General features: G+C 37.0%; 1 protein-coding gene across 1 annotated transcript; it reads left to right on the forward strand.

Annotated features, from left to right (window-relative positions):
* The first annotated feature begins 875 nt into the window (after positions 1-875).
* LOC149490045 (solute carrier family 22 member 3-like) lies at positions 876-11,941 on the forward strand. Its single transcript, XM_089714894.1, has 12 exons — positions 876-1,073; positions 2,103-2,335; positions 5,127-5,304; positions 5,679-5,808; positions 6,158-6,286; positions 7,610-7,802; positions 8,219-8,324; positions 8,574-8,806; positions 9,089-9,168; positions 9,658-9,833; positions 10,922-11,076; positions 11,674-11,941. The coding sequence occupies exons 1-12, from the start codon at positions 1,047-1,049 to the stop codon at positions 11,732-11,734; spliced, it is 1,701 nt and encodes a 566-aa protein (XP_089571020.1). The 5' UTR covers positions 876-1,046; the 3' UTR covers positions 11,735-11,941.
* Positions 11,942-17,009: the final 5,068 nt, after the last annotated feature.

The following is a 17,009-nucleotide window of genomic DNA, read 5'->3' on the forward strand; positions in this document are numbered from 1 at the left end:
TAGAAATATAATAAACTAGCGGTCCGCCCCGGCTTCGCCCGTGGTACATATTTACGTTTTCTCTACATAAAAACCATCCTCGTACTTCAAGGAATATAATAAAAAAAGAATTATTGAAATCGGTTCGGCCGTTCTCGAGTTATGCGCTTACCAACACATTTTGCGATTCATTTTTATATAGAGGTATAAGAAGATGAATAGACAATGAAGAGAACGTTTTGTAGTTCGTTGTGTAGGATACAAGTTCTTCTATCCTTCTTCTTCATACTTTCCCTAAAAAATACATCACTTTGGAACTCCCGAGTCATGTTGTCACAAAAGCTTCGTCACGTTATAATAGTTATAAAATATAAACTTAACTTTTGACATCGTATGTAGAAATTCGCAAATGATAATAATAATTACTAACAAAAACTTCGCAGAAAGCAATAATAATTGATGATCAAGGAATTCAGGCACCTATAGAGAATGCCGACCGTAAGCACGTTTAGTAAGTTTTTGAAGTATTCCCGCGTTTGTTAAAACTTAACAAATTATTTCTATAAATTTCCTCTTGAACTACTCTATCTTTTAAAGAAATTGGTTGTCTGTAAAGTCGGTTTACTGACGAAAGTTGAACGTGACAACGTCCGATTGTGCTTCTTTGTCGCTCGTTCCGTGCTCTCGCTTGCACTTCAAGCTACATGCAACGCCTCAGAGCGAGGTAACGCCGCATGAGTCATTTTTTTCGTGCGTGCAGCCGGCTCTATCGAATTATAAGACGTTGTCACGTCAAAACCACATCATAATCCGTTGCGCAGTTTTAAAGATCTAAGCATACTAAGGATCGGATAGACGCAGCATACGACTTTGTTTTATATATTAATGTGTGATATAGATGTGAATAATATCGCATCATAAATTGATATTTTATCCAAATACGTTAGTATGCGATACTGTCCATTTTTCCGTGTGCCATTGATAACAATTTTATCAGCTAATATTAAAAACGTCCACGTGCAGTAGAAGCCAGTGTGGAATAACTTTTGTACGTGCTGTGTTCTAACATGATTCTCAACGATCTAAAAACCGAGGTTAGAAAATATTTCTAATTGATTTTCTACATCACTATTTCACAGTTCACTGTAACCGTACGGCGTATAATTGTTAACACGTTCCGGGACAGTACGTCGAGAGGCGGGCCGCAAATTCCTATATATTATTACACAATGTCTGTCGACGGCTGATTTTGAGCTTCGAAATATAACAGCCCGTCGAGCAACGGGCGTCAACCATAGAATACATAGTAGGCTGACGTATTAGTGTCGTATTACAAGAACTTAGAACTATCTAGTGTCACATCGTGAAGTTTTATGAGCACACAAGTAAAATACACGCACACATGCTAACTTGTCTCGTGTTGTGACACAATGTCCTGGGCCGGGTGCGCGTACGCATCTCCCTACTTCAGGCGGAACTGTGTCACAGCGCGGGAGCCTCGCGTCGCTCGAGTCAACGCCTCGAAACACGATCGCAAAATATGTCTTCTAGACGAAGAAAACAGTCACCGGTGCCCGAAGAAGAAGTATCAGAGTCTGAAAATCATGATCCTTTTTCCGACGGGGATGGAGAATACGCATCCAACAGAAATTATGAACGACTCCAGTGATACTATCACTGGAGTCAGACTCGTCTTATTTTTGACACCTGGCCTCGATTTTCTCAAACTGGAAATCGGATGCGAAGGAGTTCGTCCCAATGCGACTCGGATTAAGAGGATTCTCAGGCAGCTGATGGTTCGAACACGGTCACGTCGACAGACGTAGTGTCAAATAGCACCCCACAGAAAACGCGTGATATGACATCACGTTCTAAGGCGGTTACAAAGGCGCTTCTACATAAGGTGCCTCACATTTGATATAACCGAGATTCATGCTTTCTACAATGGGTTAAATTCTTTTTACGCAACCAATACAATTTGTAAATATAAAAAACATTCAAATATGGGCGATCTTCCTTCCATTAGAATGTGTATCGCCTCACCGTGATGATGCTTTTGATCCTCAAATTATAAAAAATCAACTTAAAAATAAAGTTTTATACTATTTAAATCCCTTTTCCAGGATGTCAAAGAAGAACTCAATAAAAAGGCGCCAAACGATGACAGCGACGCGTTGGACGCCGTCATCTTGCACATGGGCGAGATGGGCCTGTACCAGAAACTTCTGTTTGTCATGATGGCGCCGTTCGGAATATTCTTCGCGTTCGTTTACTTCGTGCAGATGTTCATTGCTGCTACACCACAGAACCACTGGTGCAAGGTGCCTGAGTTACAGCACTTGGATGTTGAATTGAGGTATGGTAAAATGTTTCAGTACCTGGGCTACCGATAGAGCTTCCGGTTAGATAGATAATTTACGGTACGGTTGCTATGGTAACGAAAGTGTAAGCTTCTCCTTTAATTAAGAGCTAGCGCGCACGAGCAACTTTGTCTCCGCAACTGTTTTGTCTCTCCCATCAATTTGTATGGGGAGTTGCGTCGCTACGTGCGCGCACTTTCATACTAGCCCATGGGTGGAGAGACAAAATAGTTGCGGAGACAAAGTTGCTCATGCGCGCTAGCTCTAATTGCAGTAATTTAGTTTAACTAACGGCTTTTACATCAAACGAGGGAATGCTCATTTGAACCCCACTGTGACATATTCTTTAGTATAAACAGTCGTAGAGCATTCTTTCGATGTTATTAGTGCGTTCGAAAAAATTATATGCAATGTTCTAATACTGAATAACACTGAACATACGAGTTTTCGTTGTCACTAAGAGCGAGCGCGCACGAGCAACTTTGTCTCCGCAACTATTTTGTCTCTCCCATCAATTTGTATGGGGAGTTGCGTCGCTACGTGCGCGCACTTTCATACTAGCCCATAGGTGGGAGAGACAAAATAGTTGCGGAGACAAAATAGTTGCGGAGACAAAGTTGCTCGTGCGCGCACTGTCTTAAAGATCACGAATGAATGCTCTTGCAAGTGAAATATGCTACAATAATATACCTATAGCTTATATAATAAGGTACTAGACTGAATTCATTTATTTTAACGTAGTACATATATTATATATAATTACTAGTGGTCCGCCCCGGCTTCGCCCGTGGTACATATGAAAAATAGATGTTGGCCGATTCTCAGACTTACCCGATATGCACAGAAAATTTCATGAGAATCGGTCCACCCGTTTCGGAGGAGTATGCAAACTAACATTGTGACACGAGAATTTTATATATAAGATTAAATATTGACTCTTGAATTAAGTTAGTATAAATTTAAATACATAAGTAAAAATAAATATTTGAAATGATGATGCTTCAAAATATTTTCAAGCTGGATCTTTTCGGTAATAAAAAGACTTAAGATTATATAATGTGCAAATAAGTAAATACAGGAAAAAAATCAATATTTGAAATGATGATACTTCCTAATTCTTATCCAAAATTTAATTAACCTGGATCATTTGGAATTAAAAAAAGCCTGTTTTATTTCACAAAAATTTGAATTATGATCTTTTCAAAAAATTTAACTCTTAAACTTAAATACGTATAAATTTCAACAATAAAAAAAAGTTTCGCCTCTATAGCGGTGAGTCAATGACATCGCTTAATCTATGACTCAAAAGCCGCCTCCCGCCGCGGCGCGGGGCGGCTTATGAGTCATGCCGCCGCGCTTGCAGCACAGATTTAATTGTTCGTGGTGTCTCCTCTATACATAGTAATAATAGCTCAATTTATTTTCACTTTCTCTTTAGGTACCGTTGTTTTTTTAATTTTACGAATATTTCTTATTTAATTTCCTTCCATTGTTACAATAGGTTTAAAATAACAATAGGAATCATTATTGGTAGCAGAATATTGTACCTATCTTGTAGAGAGTGACTATTAATCAATACTAATAATATTATAAAGCTGAAGAGTTTGTTTGTTTGTACTACTGGTCCGATTTGAAAAATTATTTCGGTGTTAGTCTGTTAGATTAGCCCATTTACCAAGGAAGGTTATAGGCTACATATCATTACCCTTGGCCAACAGGAGCGGAGCAATGCGGGTAAAACCCCGGGGCGCAGACCGCAGTGTGAACAGTGTACGCATTTATTCATTGTTAGCTTTGATTAGAAGACGCCATTATTGATATCCAAGGGTTTATGATTGTTTGAAATTGTATCGCGAATTACCCACTTTTGAATAATCTGATAACTGTTGTCATTGAATGATTGGGTAACATAATTTATAAAAGATAAACGAGTGGACGCACATTGATGATTCGTTATCAATTTAATATGGATTTATTTCTATTAGAGGCAATATTTATTATTTTATTAAAAATTGGTTTTTCTCTATATTATCTTAGGCCAATTGGATAGAATTTTCACAAAATTTTTATACTTAAAAAAACCGGCGATTCTTTCGTATGATAAACTTTTTTTTCCTTATTTCTGCTGAACAATAATTATTCTGCTTCCATATAAATAATATAATGTAGATGGGTAATGTATATGCGATATATTTCCGGAAAACTACGAAATACCTACTAAATTATCCATGCCTATGGGTCATATAAAAAGTCCAAAGTTATTTTAGTAGTTCTAAATTTAAAACTTATATAAAAAATGTACTAGTTCAGAGAGCGTACTACCTACAGTATTCAGGAATATATAGACGATAAAGACCCATGGAGGGTTATCGCGTAAAAACCACAGGACAGTTCTTTGGCATATTATGATATATTATTATGTAGTTAGACATAAGTTACATATTATGTAATATTGACATGATTTAAAAGAGCAACTATGGAGTTTCTTGCCGATTCTTCTCCATAGATACTGCTTTCCGAATCGGTGGTAAATGTTAAAAATACTTATGTAATGACGATTCGAAAGTAGAGTAGTCTAATTGAATAAATGAATGTTTGAGTTTGAGTTTGAGTTTGATGTTCCCGAAAAATTACTATATTAGGTCAAGAGACTGGAAAAGTACTGTAACGCCGCCAATGCTGCTAGTTTTTATGAGCGATGTAAACCGAGACCACATAAAATCAGATGGGCCTGCCTCTTTCCTTGTCCTGGCATTTAGATAATTTTATAAACTTTATCTATTACAGACGGAACCTCACATCCCCACGGATCGGCGAAACATGGGAGAAATGCCTGATGTATGATGCTAATTGGACTCAAGTGCTCATTGACATGGCCATACCGGTGAACGCAAGTATGGTGCCATGCCGAAATGGGTGGGAGTTCCAGCTGGGAGACATTCCTTACCATACTGTTGTTAGTGAAGTAAGTATCTCTCAATATCTTATACGTATAAAAAAATAACGTATAGTTTCTTGTATAGGATATATATACAAAAAATATTGGAGTACCTGAAATAAATAGAACGGCCAACTTTATTCTTGGGTAACCACCTACACTAAGCAATTTTTGGGGCATACAATTTTAAGGAGCTTTAGATTCTTTCGAAGAACTAACAGTTTGACGACATGTGGTATCTGCCAACCCGCACGCAAGGGTCGCAAGCGTGGTCTTATAGTTGGAACCCTCATAGGAGGCCCGTGTCCCTGCCGTGGGGACACATATGGGCTGATGATGGAGATGATTATGATGATGATGATGAAACCATCCTTAATTTTCTTTATTTTCGATACTTTTAGCGCGGTTGGGTGTGCGAAAACGCTGGATACGTACCCCTCACGCAGGCGATCTTCTTCGGCGGCTCCATGGTTGGTGGCATGTTGTTCGGCTGGATAGCGGATTACTACGGCAGAGTGCCGTCCTTGGTTGGTAAGAGTTTGTATGTAGGTGAATGTCTGGTGATGGAAATTTTTGGAACAATCCCATTGATGTTCCAATTCGTATTGCAGATTTTTTATAATCTTGGCTGGTCTCAATCTCATCTTGTATATTAGCAAGGCTGTGTACTTATACGATTATTATAGAGGGTTTCATTAAACACTAAAATGTACTTTTTTTGCTGTATAGGTATGGTTTTGCTAGTCTTTTATCAAAAACATCATATTTTGGCTATTTTATGAATCTCAGTTTTTTTTCTGGACACCTCATCTGATCCAGAAAAATATGAAGAACAGGATTTTTTCTACAATTATTGTTATTTGAAAATATCACATTCCAGGGGCAAATTTAATAGCACTCGTCGGTGGTATAGCAACTATCTACTCTACTGGAGTTTGGGACTATGCGTTCTATCGATTTCTCGTCGGCATGTCGTATGATTCCTGCTTCATGACTATGTACATTTTAGGTAATTATTTTTGTAATCACTTATTTAATTGCTTAACACGTTCGCTGCATTACGAGATCTATCAGATCCCTTGCAGGACTTTTGTTTTGTGCGTTGAATATAATCGTGTTTTTTCACTCCTTGCGGGAGGATCTTACTTGTTAAGTTCTTTAAGTATGAGTAGGACAAATATACATATTTGCTTCCTGCTGCTACTTAAAGCTGAGTTCAATAACATTAAAAAATAAATTAGAGATGGATTAGGTCCCTAACGCACAGTACTGTAATTATATTCATTCCTTGCGTTCAGAGATATGTTGGTACTCGTGGAAACGTAGGCCTCGTAGACGCAAGAGAGGGAGGGTAGGCGGCGCGGGCGCTGCTTGATTCGGTTTAGTGTTGTCCTAGCATCGATGTGGGAGCTTGCTCGTTTTGGAAATAATACTCGCGTATCTAGGTGTTGATTATTTTTTATAAACAATGAGTTCTTTTAAAAGAAAAAGGGTAAAAAATCTATTTATTTTGGTGAGATTTCTAACAAACTCAAACTCAAACATTTATTTATTTAATTAGACTTCTTCTACAAGCACTTTTGAAACGCCATTACATATTTTTAACATTTACCATCGATTCGGAAAGTAGTTTCTACGGAGAGGAACAAAAAATCAAAGCCGGATTATAACTGCTGCATCGTCCAGTATAATAAAAATTTTGGAAAATGTTCGGAAAACGAATTGTTACCATATGCGTGCAATGCAAGCAATTAATTTGCTTACCATGTTTTAATGAAAAACACTTTGCATAATTAATAAAACTATTTCAATCGACAACTGACATTCCCATCACTACTTACTACACATATTGAACTATCTTCGGTTGCGGTACGAGATACAATCGATATCTAATTTTTTTTTTTGGTATTTGTAGTTTATTCAAATGTCATAACTGCGTGCGAACCTAGCAAAATATAAAACAATAGACTATCTTTCATCCACAAAAACTTCAAAGTATATGTCATTGTTTTCTGGAAGATATAAATTATTTTCAAAACTGTATCTTTAGGAGACTGATTAGGTCTCAAACGCACCAAAGGGTGGGTAAGTTTCGAGATCTTTTAGGTCTCCAAAGCACCAGCTGAAAGATCTTTGATAATGATGGCGCAGTGAACGTGTTAAGAATGTTTTCTGATTTTGACTCAAATCCCAATGTCTTTCGTTTCTCAATAAATTGTGATCCGTCAGCTTATAATTTAACGCATTATTTTTCGATAGGATATTATAATCTATCGAAGTTAAAACCTTTAAAGTTCGATTTGATAAACGTTGAATGTCTAATGTCCTCTAGCGTTGGAGTACGTGGGTCCGCGGCACCGCACATGGGTGGGCAACATGTCGATCGCGCTGTACTTCGGCGGCGGCTGCCTGGCGCTGCCCTGGCTGGCCGTGTGGGTGGCCGACTGGCGCCTGCTGCTGTGGAGCACCAGCCTGCCCATGAGCGTGGCGCTGCTCGTGCCGTTCGTGGTGCCGGAGAGCGCGAGGTGAGGGGGACACACGGCCGACTGGCGCCTGCTGCTGTGGGGCACCAGCCTGCCTTTAGTGTTCCGCCGTTTCAACCTTAGGACGCCAGCAGGGCATAAGACTCTTCCAAAGATTTCCAGTACGACCCATCAGTTTATTCAAGGTGGACGCACACTTATCCGGGCCAAACAAAACGAAGGAAACAATATTTCTGAATACATATTTAAATTAAATACAGTTGTGTTACAATACATATCTTCTTAATCAGTTCATTGTAGCTTGTAGGTTCTAATAAGGCCCCAGGTGCTAATAAATCCATTTCCTAATACGGTATTCACACATCAGTCTGTCACCATTTAAGTGAAACTCCTATCCTTATATCAGATAATATTTTATTATCCTTACTCAGCTTATCTTTATTTTATAAAATTTACAGATGGTTAGCATCTCGAGGTCGGGTTGACCAAGCTGTTACAGTATTGAGACGTTTCGAAAAAGTCAACGGAACCAAAATTCCTGAAGATGCTTTAGATGAATTCATTGTAAGTATCCGTGAAAACTTAACTAAAATTTTACCTGCCGTGTCATTTTTACCGTTACCTTGAAATTCTTGGTTTCTTTTTTTGCTATTTACTTATTTGCAGAAACACCCATTATCACATTCAAAGAATAAAAGTTCTTTTAATGTGATAATGGGTGTTTACACACTTAACATAACCACATCATATCATCATTTATGTACTTAGTCAAACGACAAATAAAATTTACTTTTCTATATTTTCTATTCCCAGGTATCAGCAAGCCAAACGCGGCAAACCAATGAGTCCATAAAGGACGTGCTAAAGAGTTCTCTACTCCGGCGCATGTTGTTCCTCATAATCTTCGTGTATATGTCGTGTGCGCTGGTCTTTGATGGTCTGGTCAGAATGTCTGAGGGCTTGGGATTGGACTTCTTTATTACCTTTACGTTGACATCTGCTACTGAAATACCATCGGTGACTTTGTTGGCGCTGGTTCTTGATAGGTGGGTAAATATTTGTCTTGAGTTTTGGTCTTATATTATGTAAGGTCGGCTGTGAAACTTGTATAGTAAAAGTTGTATAATTATCTACCTTCTGGTAGCGTCTGTGCAATTGATAATTAAATAATATTTGAAAGATTTCATATTTTCCTTCAGTTTGTTTTGAAATTAAGATAAAATTATTTTAATGCATTCTTCTTGAAATTTGATTGAGAGCAAAGAGCAGAGAAATTTTTGTATAATATCAATCATTCAGCATTTTAAGGGTAACTTATCCCTTCTCAGGTGGGGTCGTAGAAATCTCGCAGCAGTACCATTAGCTATTTCTGGAACATTGGCTATTATTGCTGCTTTTGTACCAAGAGGTACGTTATTTGCATGGTCTTCTATCACTGAACTATAAAATAATAGAAAATATTGCTAAAATATTTCACGACTTTTCCGAAGCATTTGACTGTGTAGACCATTCTACTTTAACTTTATTACGTACTTTTAATTGATTTGAAATAAAAAAACTTTTTAAAGAGCTTATTAGTGAGATTTTCATTCTTCGCAACTTCAAAATATAATAAAAACCATCGTTTTTGTTAACGATGAAAGATCTTGCATTGTGTCGCTTATTGGTGTTCCACAGGGTTAAATTTTAGGTCCCTTTTCGATTCTAGTTTATATGAATGATGTAGGTACTCTATGTAGATTTTACTTTGATATTTATAATGTAGATGGGCATGATTCAATTTTTTATAGAAGAAACAACGCGTATAAGCGTATCTAATCAGTTTTCTGCTTATTTTTTTAAAGCAAACAGAGTTTTATTCAATCTATCCATTACTTAAACATTACATCCACCACAGGCATCCCGCAAGTGACGCTAGCCATATTCTCTCGGTTCACGATCAACATGGCGTGCAACACGGTGACGCAGTGGTCGGCTGAGCTGCTGCCGACCGGCGGGCGGGCGTCTGGCTGCTCGCTGATACACGTCAGTGGTTTTGTGGCGACCGTGCTGTCGCCGTTTGTTGTGTTCTCGGTGCGTATGCGATAATATAATACTATGCTGGGTGCGTATAATACAACTAACTATGAATTGTTTGGTTTCAGGATTTGTCGTATAGTGAAACAGGAATATTATTATTTGGTGATTTTTTTGGTTAGTTAGGGATAATTGTGTGATAAAAATTTGAACCTAATTTACGGCCCACAGTTTCAAAATGATTAGGTACTCTTATATATATATTTTTTTTATTATTTTAGGATGTGCCAACGGACGTATAGCATGACGTATATAAGCCCCGCAAGTTGATATTGCGATGGAACCTTGTCACAATAACAGCCGTGTGACGTCATCCGTCGAAACAAAGTAAAGATAGCAAAAAATTTTTTAATAAAAAGTAAATATGTTTATTCTAAGAAATTTCGGAACCATAAAAAACTAGTTTTGTATGCTGCTTATAAAAAAAACAATGATTAACTACACCCTTAAGTACGAAACTAATAATTATGTTGTTGATGTGTAAATATGAAAATATTTTTTAATTAATGTTATGTAATTATAAATTACTAGCTTACCGCCCACGGCTTCGCCCGCTTCGTCTCAAACCTAATAATCCATACTAATATTATAAATGCGAAAGTAACTCTGTCTGTCTGTCTGTTACTCAATTACGCCTAAACTACTGAACCAATTTGCATGAAATTTGGTATGGAGATATTTTGATACCCAAGAAAGGATAGGCTACTTTTTATTGCGAAATATGTACCACGGGCGAAGCCGGGGCGGACCACTAGTTATACACTAAAACCTTCCTATTAAATCACTCTATGTATTAAAAAAAACCGACAACAATATAACTCAACAATAAAACAGGATAATTAGCGCGGGCTGAATTTGCAAACGGTACTGACGGGTCGACGTCGACTACGTCACCAAGATGGCCGCCAATCGCAATATCAACTTGCGGGGCTTATACCTATATTATTATATCGTCTGCTACTGTAGTTTATGTCAACTGACAGACAACAGCCCAGTGCCTACTACTATGGGTTTACAACTGACAGGCGACAGGCTATATTTCTTAGATATCTTAACCCGTTATCATGTATGTGTATTGTGCACAGGAGCGCGTGTGGCGGTCGCTGCCGCTGGTGCTGCTGGGCGGCGCGGCGCTGGCGGCGGGCGGCGTGTGCGGCGCGCTGCCCGAGACCTGCCGCCGCCGCATGCCGCAGACCGTCGCCGACGCGGAGCGCACCGTGCGCGCCTACACCTACTGCGGGTATGTTACAGTACTACTGAACAGTGGCACTGCAGTACGGTGACACTGCAGTACGGTGACACTGCAGTACAGTGGCACTGCAGTACGGTGACACTGCAGTACAGTGGCACTGCAGTACGGTGACATTGCACTTCAGTAGGTACTGTATGACTATGCTGCTGTACAGAGACTATTAACTTAAAGTGTGACTACCCTAGACTACCGAGGCACTGCAATATATTGACACTACAGTATCTACAATAAACTGCCAGGACGGCAGCTGGCAGCTGGTATGTAATATGTATTAAACTCCACTGCATCGTATCTGAATACAACTGGATTTTAATTTAACTGATGACTGATCGTAGATGTATCACGTGTTTCACAGTAATCGCAGTTTGGTTAAATTTATTTTATTCATTAGTTACCATTTTACAAATGGTAATATGTACTGATAAAATACCTTATTGACTTGAACGTAATGTTTACTTTTCTATTTTAGCTAAAATAATATTTACCAAAATTTGTATAGGTAGGTATTCTAATTGATTCCTATCATTCCTTATAGGTAATAAGTAAATAAATAAATATATTTAATTATCACAACTATATTTTCAGGTCCGCAGTCGACGACGAAATCTCAGCAGATGAAGGCGAGAAAGACAAAGCTGTTACTTAGATTATTACTTAATTTAGCATATTTATTGAAATAAAATTCAACTTCCCAAAAGGGTAATTTGACAGACACAAGCGATTAGCGAAAGCGGGAGCGATTTATGGAGTTTTTAACGTTTAAAAAAATCTGTTAGAACGTTTACCAACAATATAATGTATTTATATTTTTTGTACTTATTAGGCTTGTTAGGCTATGTTCCAATTCCTTTACACAAACAAAAAATTTTTAAAAGAATATTTTTTTTTGTGAATCTTTAGATTATATAGATAGAAAAATATTGATAGAAAAATATTCTTCTAAATATTCTATTTCTTGTAAGTAATGTTATAACTAATACGGAGTATATTTTATTTTACATTGTGTTTAATACAAAATTTAATTAAGTACTAATTATTATTAGTGTACAAATGGTCAAAACATTTGACATTCTCTTATATAGCTCGCTCAATCCGTGAATCGCTTTCTTCGATATCGTGATCTTACCCTACACGAATACTTGAATTTTGAAAGAAGTATTTTTATTGTTATATAGTTTCAGAGTAATTGTAAATATTGTACCTAAGTTTATGTTTGTACTAAATATATTATTATTATTTATTATACTTACATTTATTTTAGTATTTCTTTTTTACACTCAATAAAAAAAAATATAAGGCTCATATTAGACTGCAATGTTGCATGCCTAAAGCGCGTCACACACGGTGAAGATAACGTAACGGCACCAGTCTTGTACAGATTAAGGAAAAATTTTAAGTTTTTTGAAAATTTCTCGTAGGTTTTTTAACTTTATTGGATATTGTTTAGTTATACCTTTAGTTCAATGTTAGTTTAACGTAACCAATGTTAGAAAAAAGATTACAATGCATAAATAATGAAGTTATTTATAAATTATCTATGATCAAATGTGCACTACTCGAAAAAAATTTAAAAGTCGTTTGAAGTGGTGCCAAGATAATCAAGACCAAATTAGGATGGATATATTAGCCGAACACCAAGCTTCTAAAAATTTTATACAATTTTGGAAATCTACTCGAAAACTAGATGCTAAGCCGGGTCTACCTGTGAGTGTGGGTGGGAAGAATGATCCAAGAGAAATCGCTATGATGTTCAAGGATCATTTTACAGTGAAATCACCTCTTGGACCACCTAATACAGTAGTGGATGCGGGGTCTGGAGGGCGTGGAGATGAACCTCTGTTTCATATTATATCTTCAAATGAAATTAAGTCAATTATTAAGAATATGAGCAAAGGTAAGTCTCCAGGTCATGACGGACTCAGTATCGAGCATTTAAAATACGCGGGTTGTCATCTGCCTAAGCTACTCTCGATGTTTTACACACTATGTATAAGGCACTCCTATCTGCCAGCAGATCTCATGAAAACAATCGTTGTACCTATTTTAAAAAATAAAACAGGTGACATCTCCGACATAGGAAACTATCGTCCCATATCTCTCGCTACGATTTTGGCTAAGGTTTTGGACAGTGTGCTTGATGCGAGATTAAACAATTTTTTGGACTTACACGATGCACAGTTTGGTTTTCGACCTGGACTTTCCACTGAAAGTGCAATCTTAAGCTTGAAGCACACTGTACAATACTATACCAAGCGTAAAACACCAGTGTACGCTTGTTTTCTAGACCTTTCCAGGGCGTTTGACCTTGTGTCGTACGATGTTTTATGGAATAAGCTGGAGGGTAGGGGTTTACCAGTTAGCATTCTGAATGTCTTTAAGTATTGGTATGCCAACCAACGTAATATTGTAAAATGGTCTAACGCTTTTTCCGAATCGTATGTGTTAGAATGTGGTGTAAGACAAGGGGGGCTGTCGTCGCCTAAATTGTTCAATCTTTACGTAAATGGCCTTGTTGTCGAACTCAGCAATATGCGGGTTGGTTGCCGGATCGGAGGTATAAGTTGTAACAACATAAGTTATGCAGATGATATGGTATTGCTGGCTCCGACTGCAAGCGCCATTACTGAGATGCTCAAAGTCTGTGAGACATATGTAGCTGCTCACGGTTTGCGTTATAATGTGGCTAAATGTAAATGCATTGTTTTTGGGGACGTTGGTAAGCATAGGAAATGTACGTCTGAGATATCTCTTAACGCGATAACAGTTGAAAGAGTTAAAGAGTTCAAGTACCTCGGACACATGCTTACTGATGACCTCAAAGATAATGTAGATATCGAACGTGAGCGTAGGGCATTGGCGATCCGAAGTAATATGTTGGCCCGTAGATTTGCCCGTTGTAGTAATCCAGTGAAAATCACGCTTTTTAAAGCCTACTGCCAGAATTTCTACACGGGTAGTCTATGGTTTGACTATACTGATAGATCGCTTAATGCCTTACGTGTCATGTACAATAATGCGTTTAGAATGCTGTTGGGACTGCCTCGCTACTGCAGTGCGTCTGGAATGTTCGCTAATGCGCATACTGACGATTTCTGGGCGATAATACGCAAAAAAACAGCGTCTACATTTGATAGAGTGCGGCGCAGTCGCAACAGTCTCTTGATGGTAATTTCGGAGAGATATATGTCATCTTTCATGGGACACTTTGTGCGTAAACTTGTCCATTCAAAGCGACAGGTTTACGCATAGGGTGCCCCGTCAACTGATGATAGTACTTTAATATTGTACCTACTAACATTAGCTTTTAAATCACGTACTAACATTAATGGATCCCTGTCATCTAATTGTTTAAATAAAATAATAATAAATTAAAAAACCACTTTTTTGCACCAGTGTTGGACAGTGAAAAATCTAATGATGGACACCCAGTTTTGGACAACATCCAGTTATGAACACCCATTTATGGACTGTACCTAATGTCGTTTCTCCAGTTATTTACACTTGGAGAAGACTTATAGTTATCAATAGAATCTTGAAAATGATGATTGGAATACAATACATCGGGGATGTATTCATAAAAAATAGTATCTACTTATTAATTATTTTGCATACCTATAATATTTAAAACAGTCTTAATATCCATTTTCTAGGCAAAAATTGGACAAATGAATCGTTAAATACGAGTTATGTCCGTTAAGAAACACCAATATGGTTTTTTTTCTCAATAAGCCAGGGATGAAAAATATAACTAATAAAAGTACTGCCATTCCATCCATTTTGGGACTTCTTCTTCTTCGTCATATCACTCTAGGGGGGTAGATGTTACCCGCGTCACGATGTTCCGCCATATCTATCTGTTTCCTGGCATTCCGCTACACTCGTGAAGTGAATCGCCAATCTGAATCCGCCAGCAGCCTTAATCTGATCGGTCCATCGATATGGATTCCAAATTGTAGCACGAGGCAAAAAGCTTTTTTTAAACTGTTGTCAAGATGGTGTGGATGAAATTTAAGCGGGTGTGCTATATGGTGGTGGAATTTAGCAGCAGATAACGATCCAAACAGTTCATCAGAGAATTCTCCAGGATAGATGCGTTACAATACGCATAAGTATGCGACGTCTCTACGCAGTGATAGAGAATGAAGCCGAGAACGAGTCGCACAGCACATAATGACCCATTGTTCTAAAATATATTCTTCATTTTTAGATAGATATTATGTTGTTGGACCCATTAGTGTAATTTTAACAAAAAATATCAATGTCCATTATAGGAACCAAAGCAAATCCAGTCATGGACAATTGTTGTACAATATTGGAACCATTTCTTTGAAATGGTCGTGATAGGTATATTATTAATCAGAAAGAAAAGACAATACAGAAAAGCGCATGTAATTAATACCTTTAAAAAAAGTTTATTTTCGACATATGTCCATAAATGGATATAGGTATCTATAAAATTAAATCCAGTTATGGACACTGATGAATTTTGATTAAACAACATAATCTATCATGATACTAAATCGTGTAATATTTCGTACTTTTAACTACTATAAATAAAAGTAATATCAAATTTTGCTGACATTTATACAAAAATTCTTATACTTAACCAAAATTGTGTCCTCACTTCCTTAAGGATTTTCTTAGTAAAAACGGATTTTTTCGAAACGAGTCGCAGCATCTAAACATAACGTTCTGCCATCTTCAAATATTTTGGCCGAATAAGATGAAATGTCGTATTTTGATAGCTTATGAACCAAACTTTTATTTTAAGTATTGCCAAATTATATAACGTTAATTTTGGTCTTAATATTTAAATTTAATATTTATTTTGTCCATTACTGGATGCTTGTCCACGACTGGTGCCGTTACCTTACTATAATATTTTATCTTAAGATACTGTTATATTTTATATTACAGTATCTTAACGCATCCGGTATCAGCGTTTGGACCATCATTTTTCTTTTTGTCATTGCGTACTAAGACTCCTGTAGAACCGCCATCCTGTTACAAATGACCCACAAAATTTCGCGTCATGGTCCGAACGCTGATACCGGATGCGTTAAGATACTGTAATATAAAATATAACAGTATCTTAAGATAAAATATTATAGTATCTTCACCATGTGTGACGCGCTTTACGCTTCTTAGTACATAATTACTTATTTATAAAAAGAGCGCGCGTGCCAAGCACACGTGTCAGAAGTGAAACTTCTTTGGCAAAATTCAAAGATACCAAAGTCGTCGCCTTCCTCCATGACGTGAAGGTATTGCGCGACCTTGAAATTTTACTCGCAACGAGCCTAAAGAAGTTTCATTTCAAAAAGTGATTATTGATATGAATGAATAAAAGTACTCTCAATGAAAATTAATAGGTTTATAATTAAATACTATTTCCTTGCCTTGTATATTACTAATGTTATAATAAAAGATATACAATTTTAAGCACATGCATATGGTATCATCTGGTATGCTCAAAATGTCTGACCTATTCCATAAAATATATAGTAGGTAATATGTAGTTAAAAATATATGTACTTAGAATTTCATTATTGTTATTATTTCCAAATATTATGATTTTGTCTGTGATATTAAATGTCAATAACATTATTTTGCGGAATAAAACATAAGAATTGTTAAATTGGTGTTTCATTTTGATTCTGTGACCTATCCCATAAATATAGTAATAGTTAAAAATATATGTACGTAGAATTCCATTATTGCTATTATTTCCAAATATTTTGTACTACGAACTACGAAGAAAAATTGCACCATCACCTCAAAAAATGTCCGAGTAGCGTTATATTAAACATTCATTTCAATTGCCACTTGATTTTTGAACAGTTCAAAGTAAAAAATAGAAAATTGTATACGCTAATTCGAATCTCTGCCTAATAGAAACGTAGGCAGACTTTTGGAACGGA

This window comes from Colias philodice, chromosome 3 (genome assembly GCF_061535455.1).
Source record: "Colias philodice isolate Cphi_HAF_F1 chromosome 3, ilColPhil1 Martin Lab GWU primary, whole genome shotgun sequence".
Classification (NCBI taxonomy): domain Eukaryota; kingdom Metazoa; phylum Arthropoda; class Insecta; order Lepidoptera; family Pieridae; genus Colias; species Colias philodice.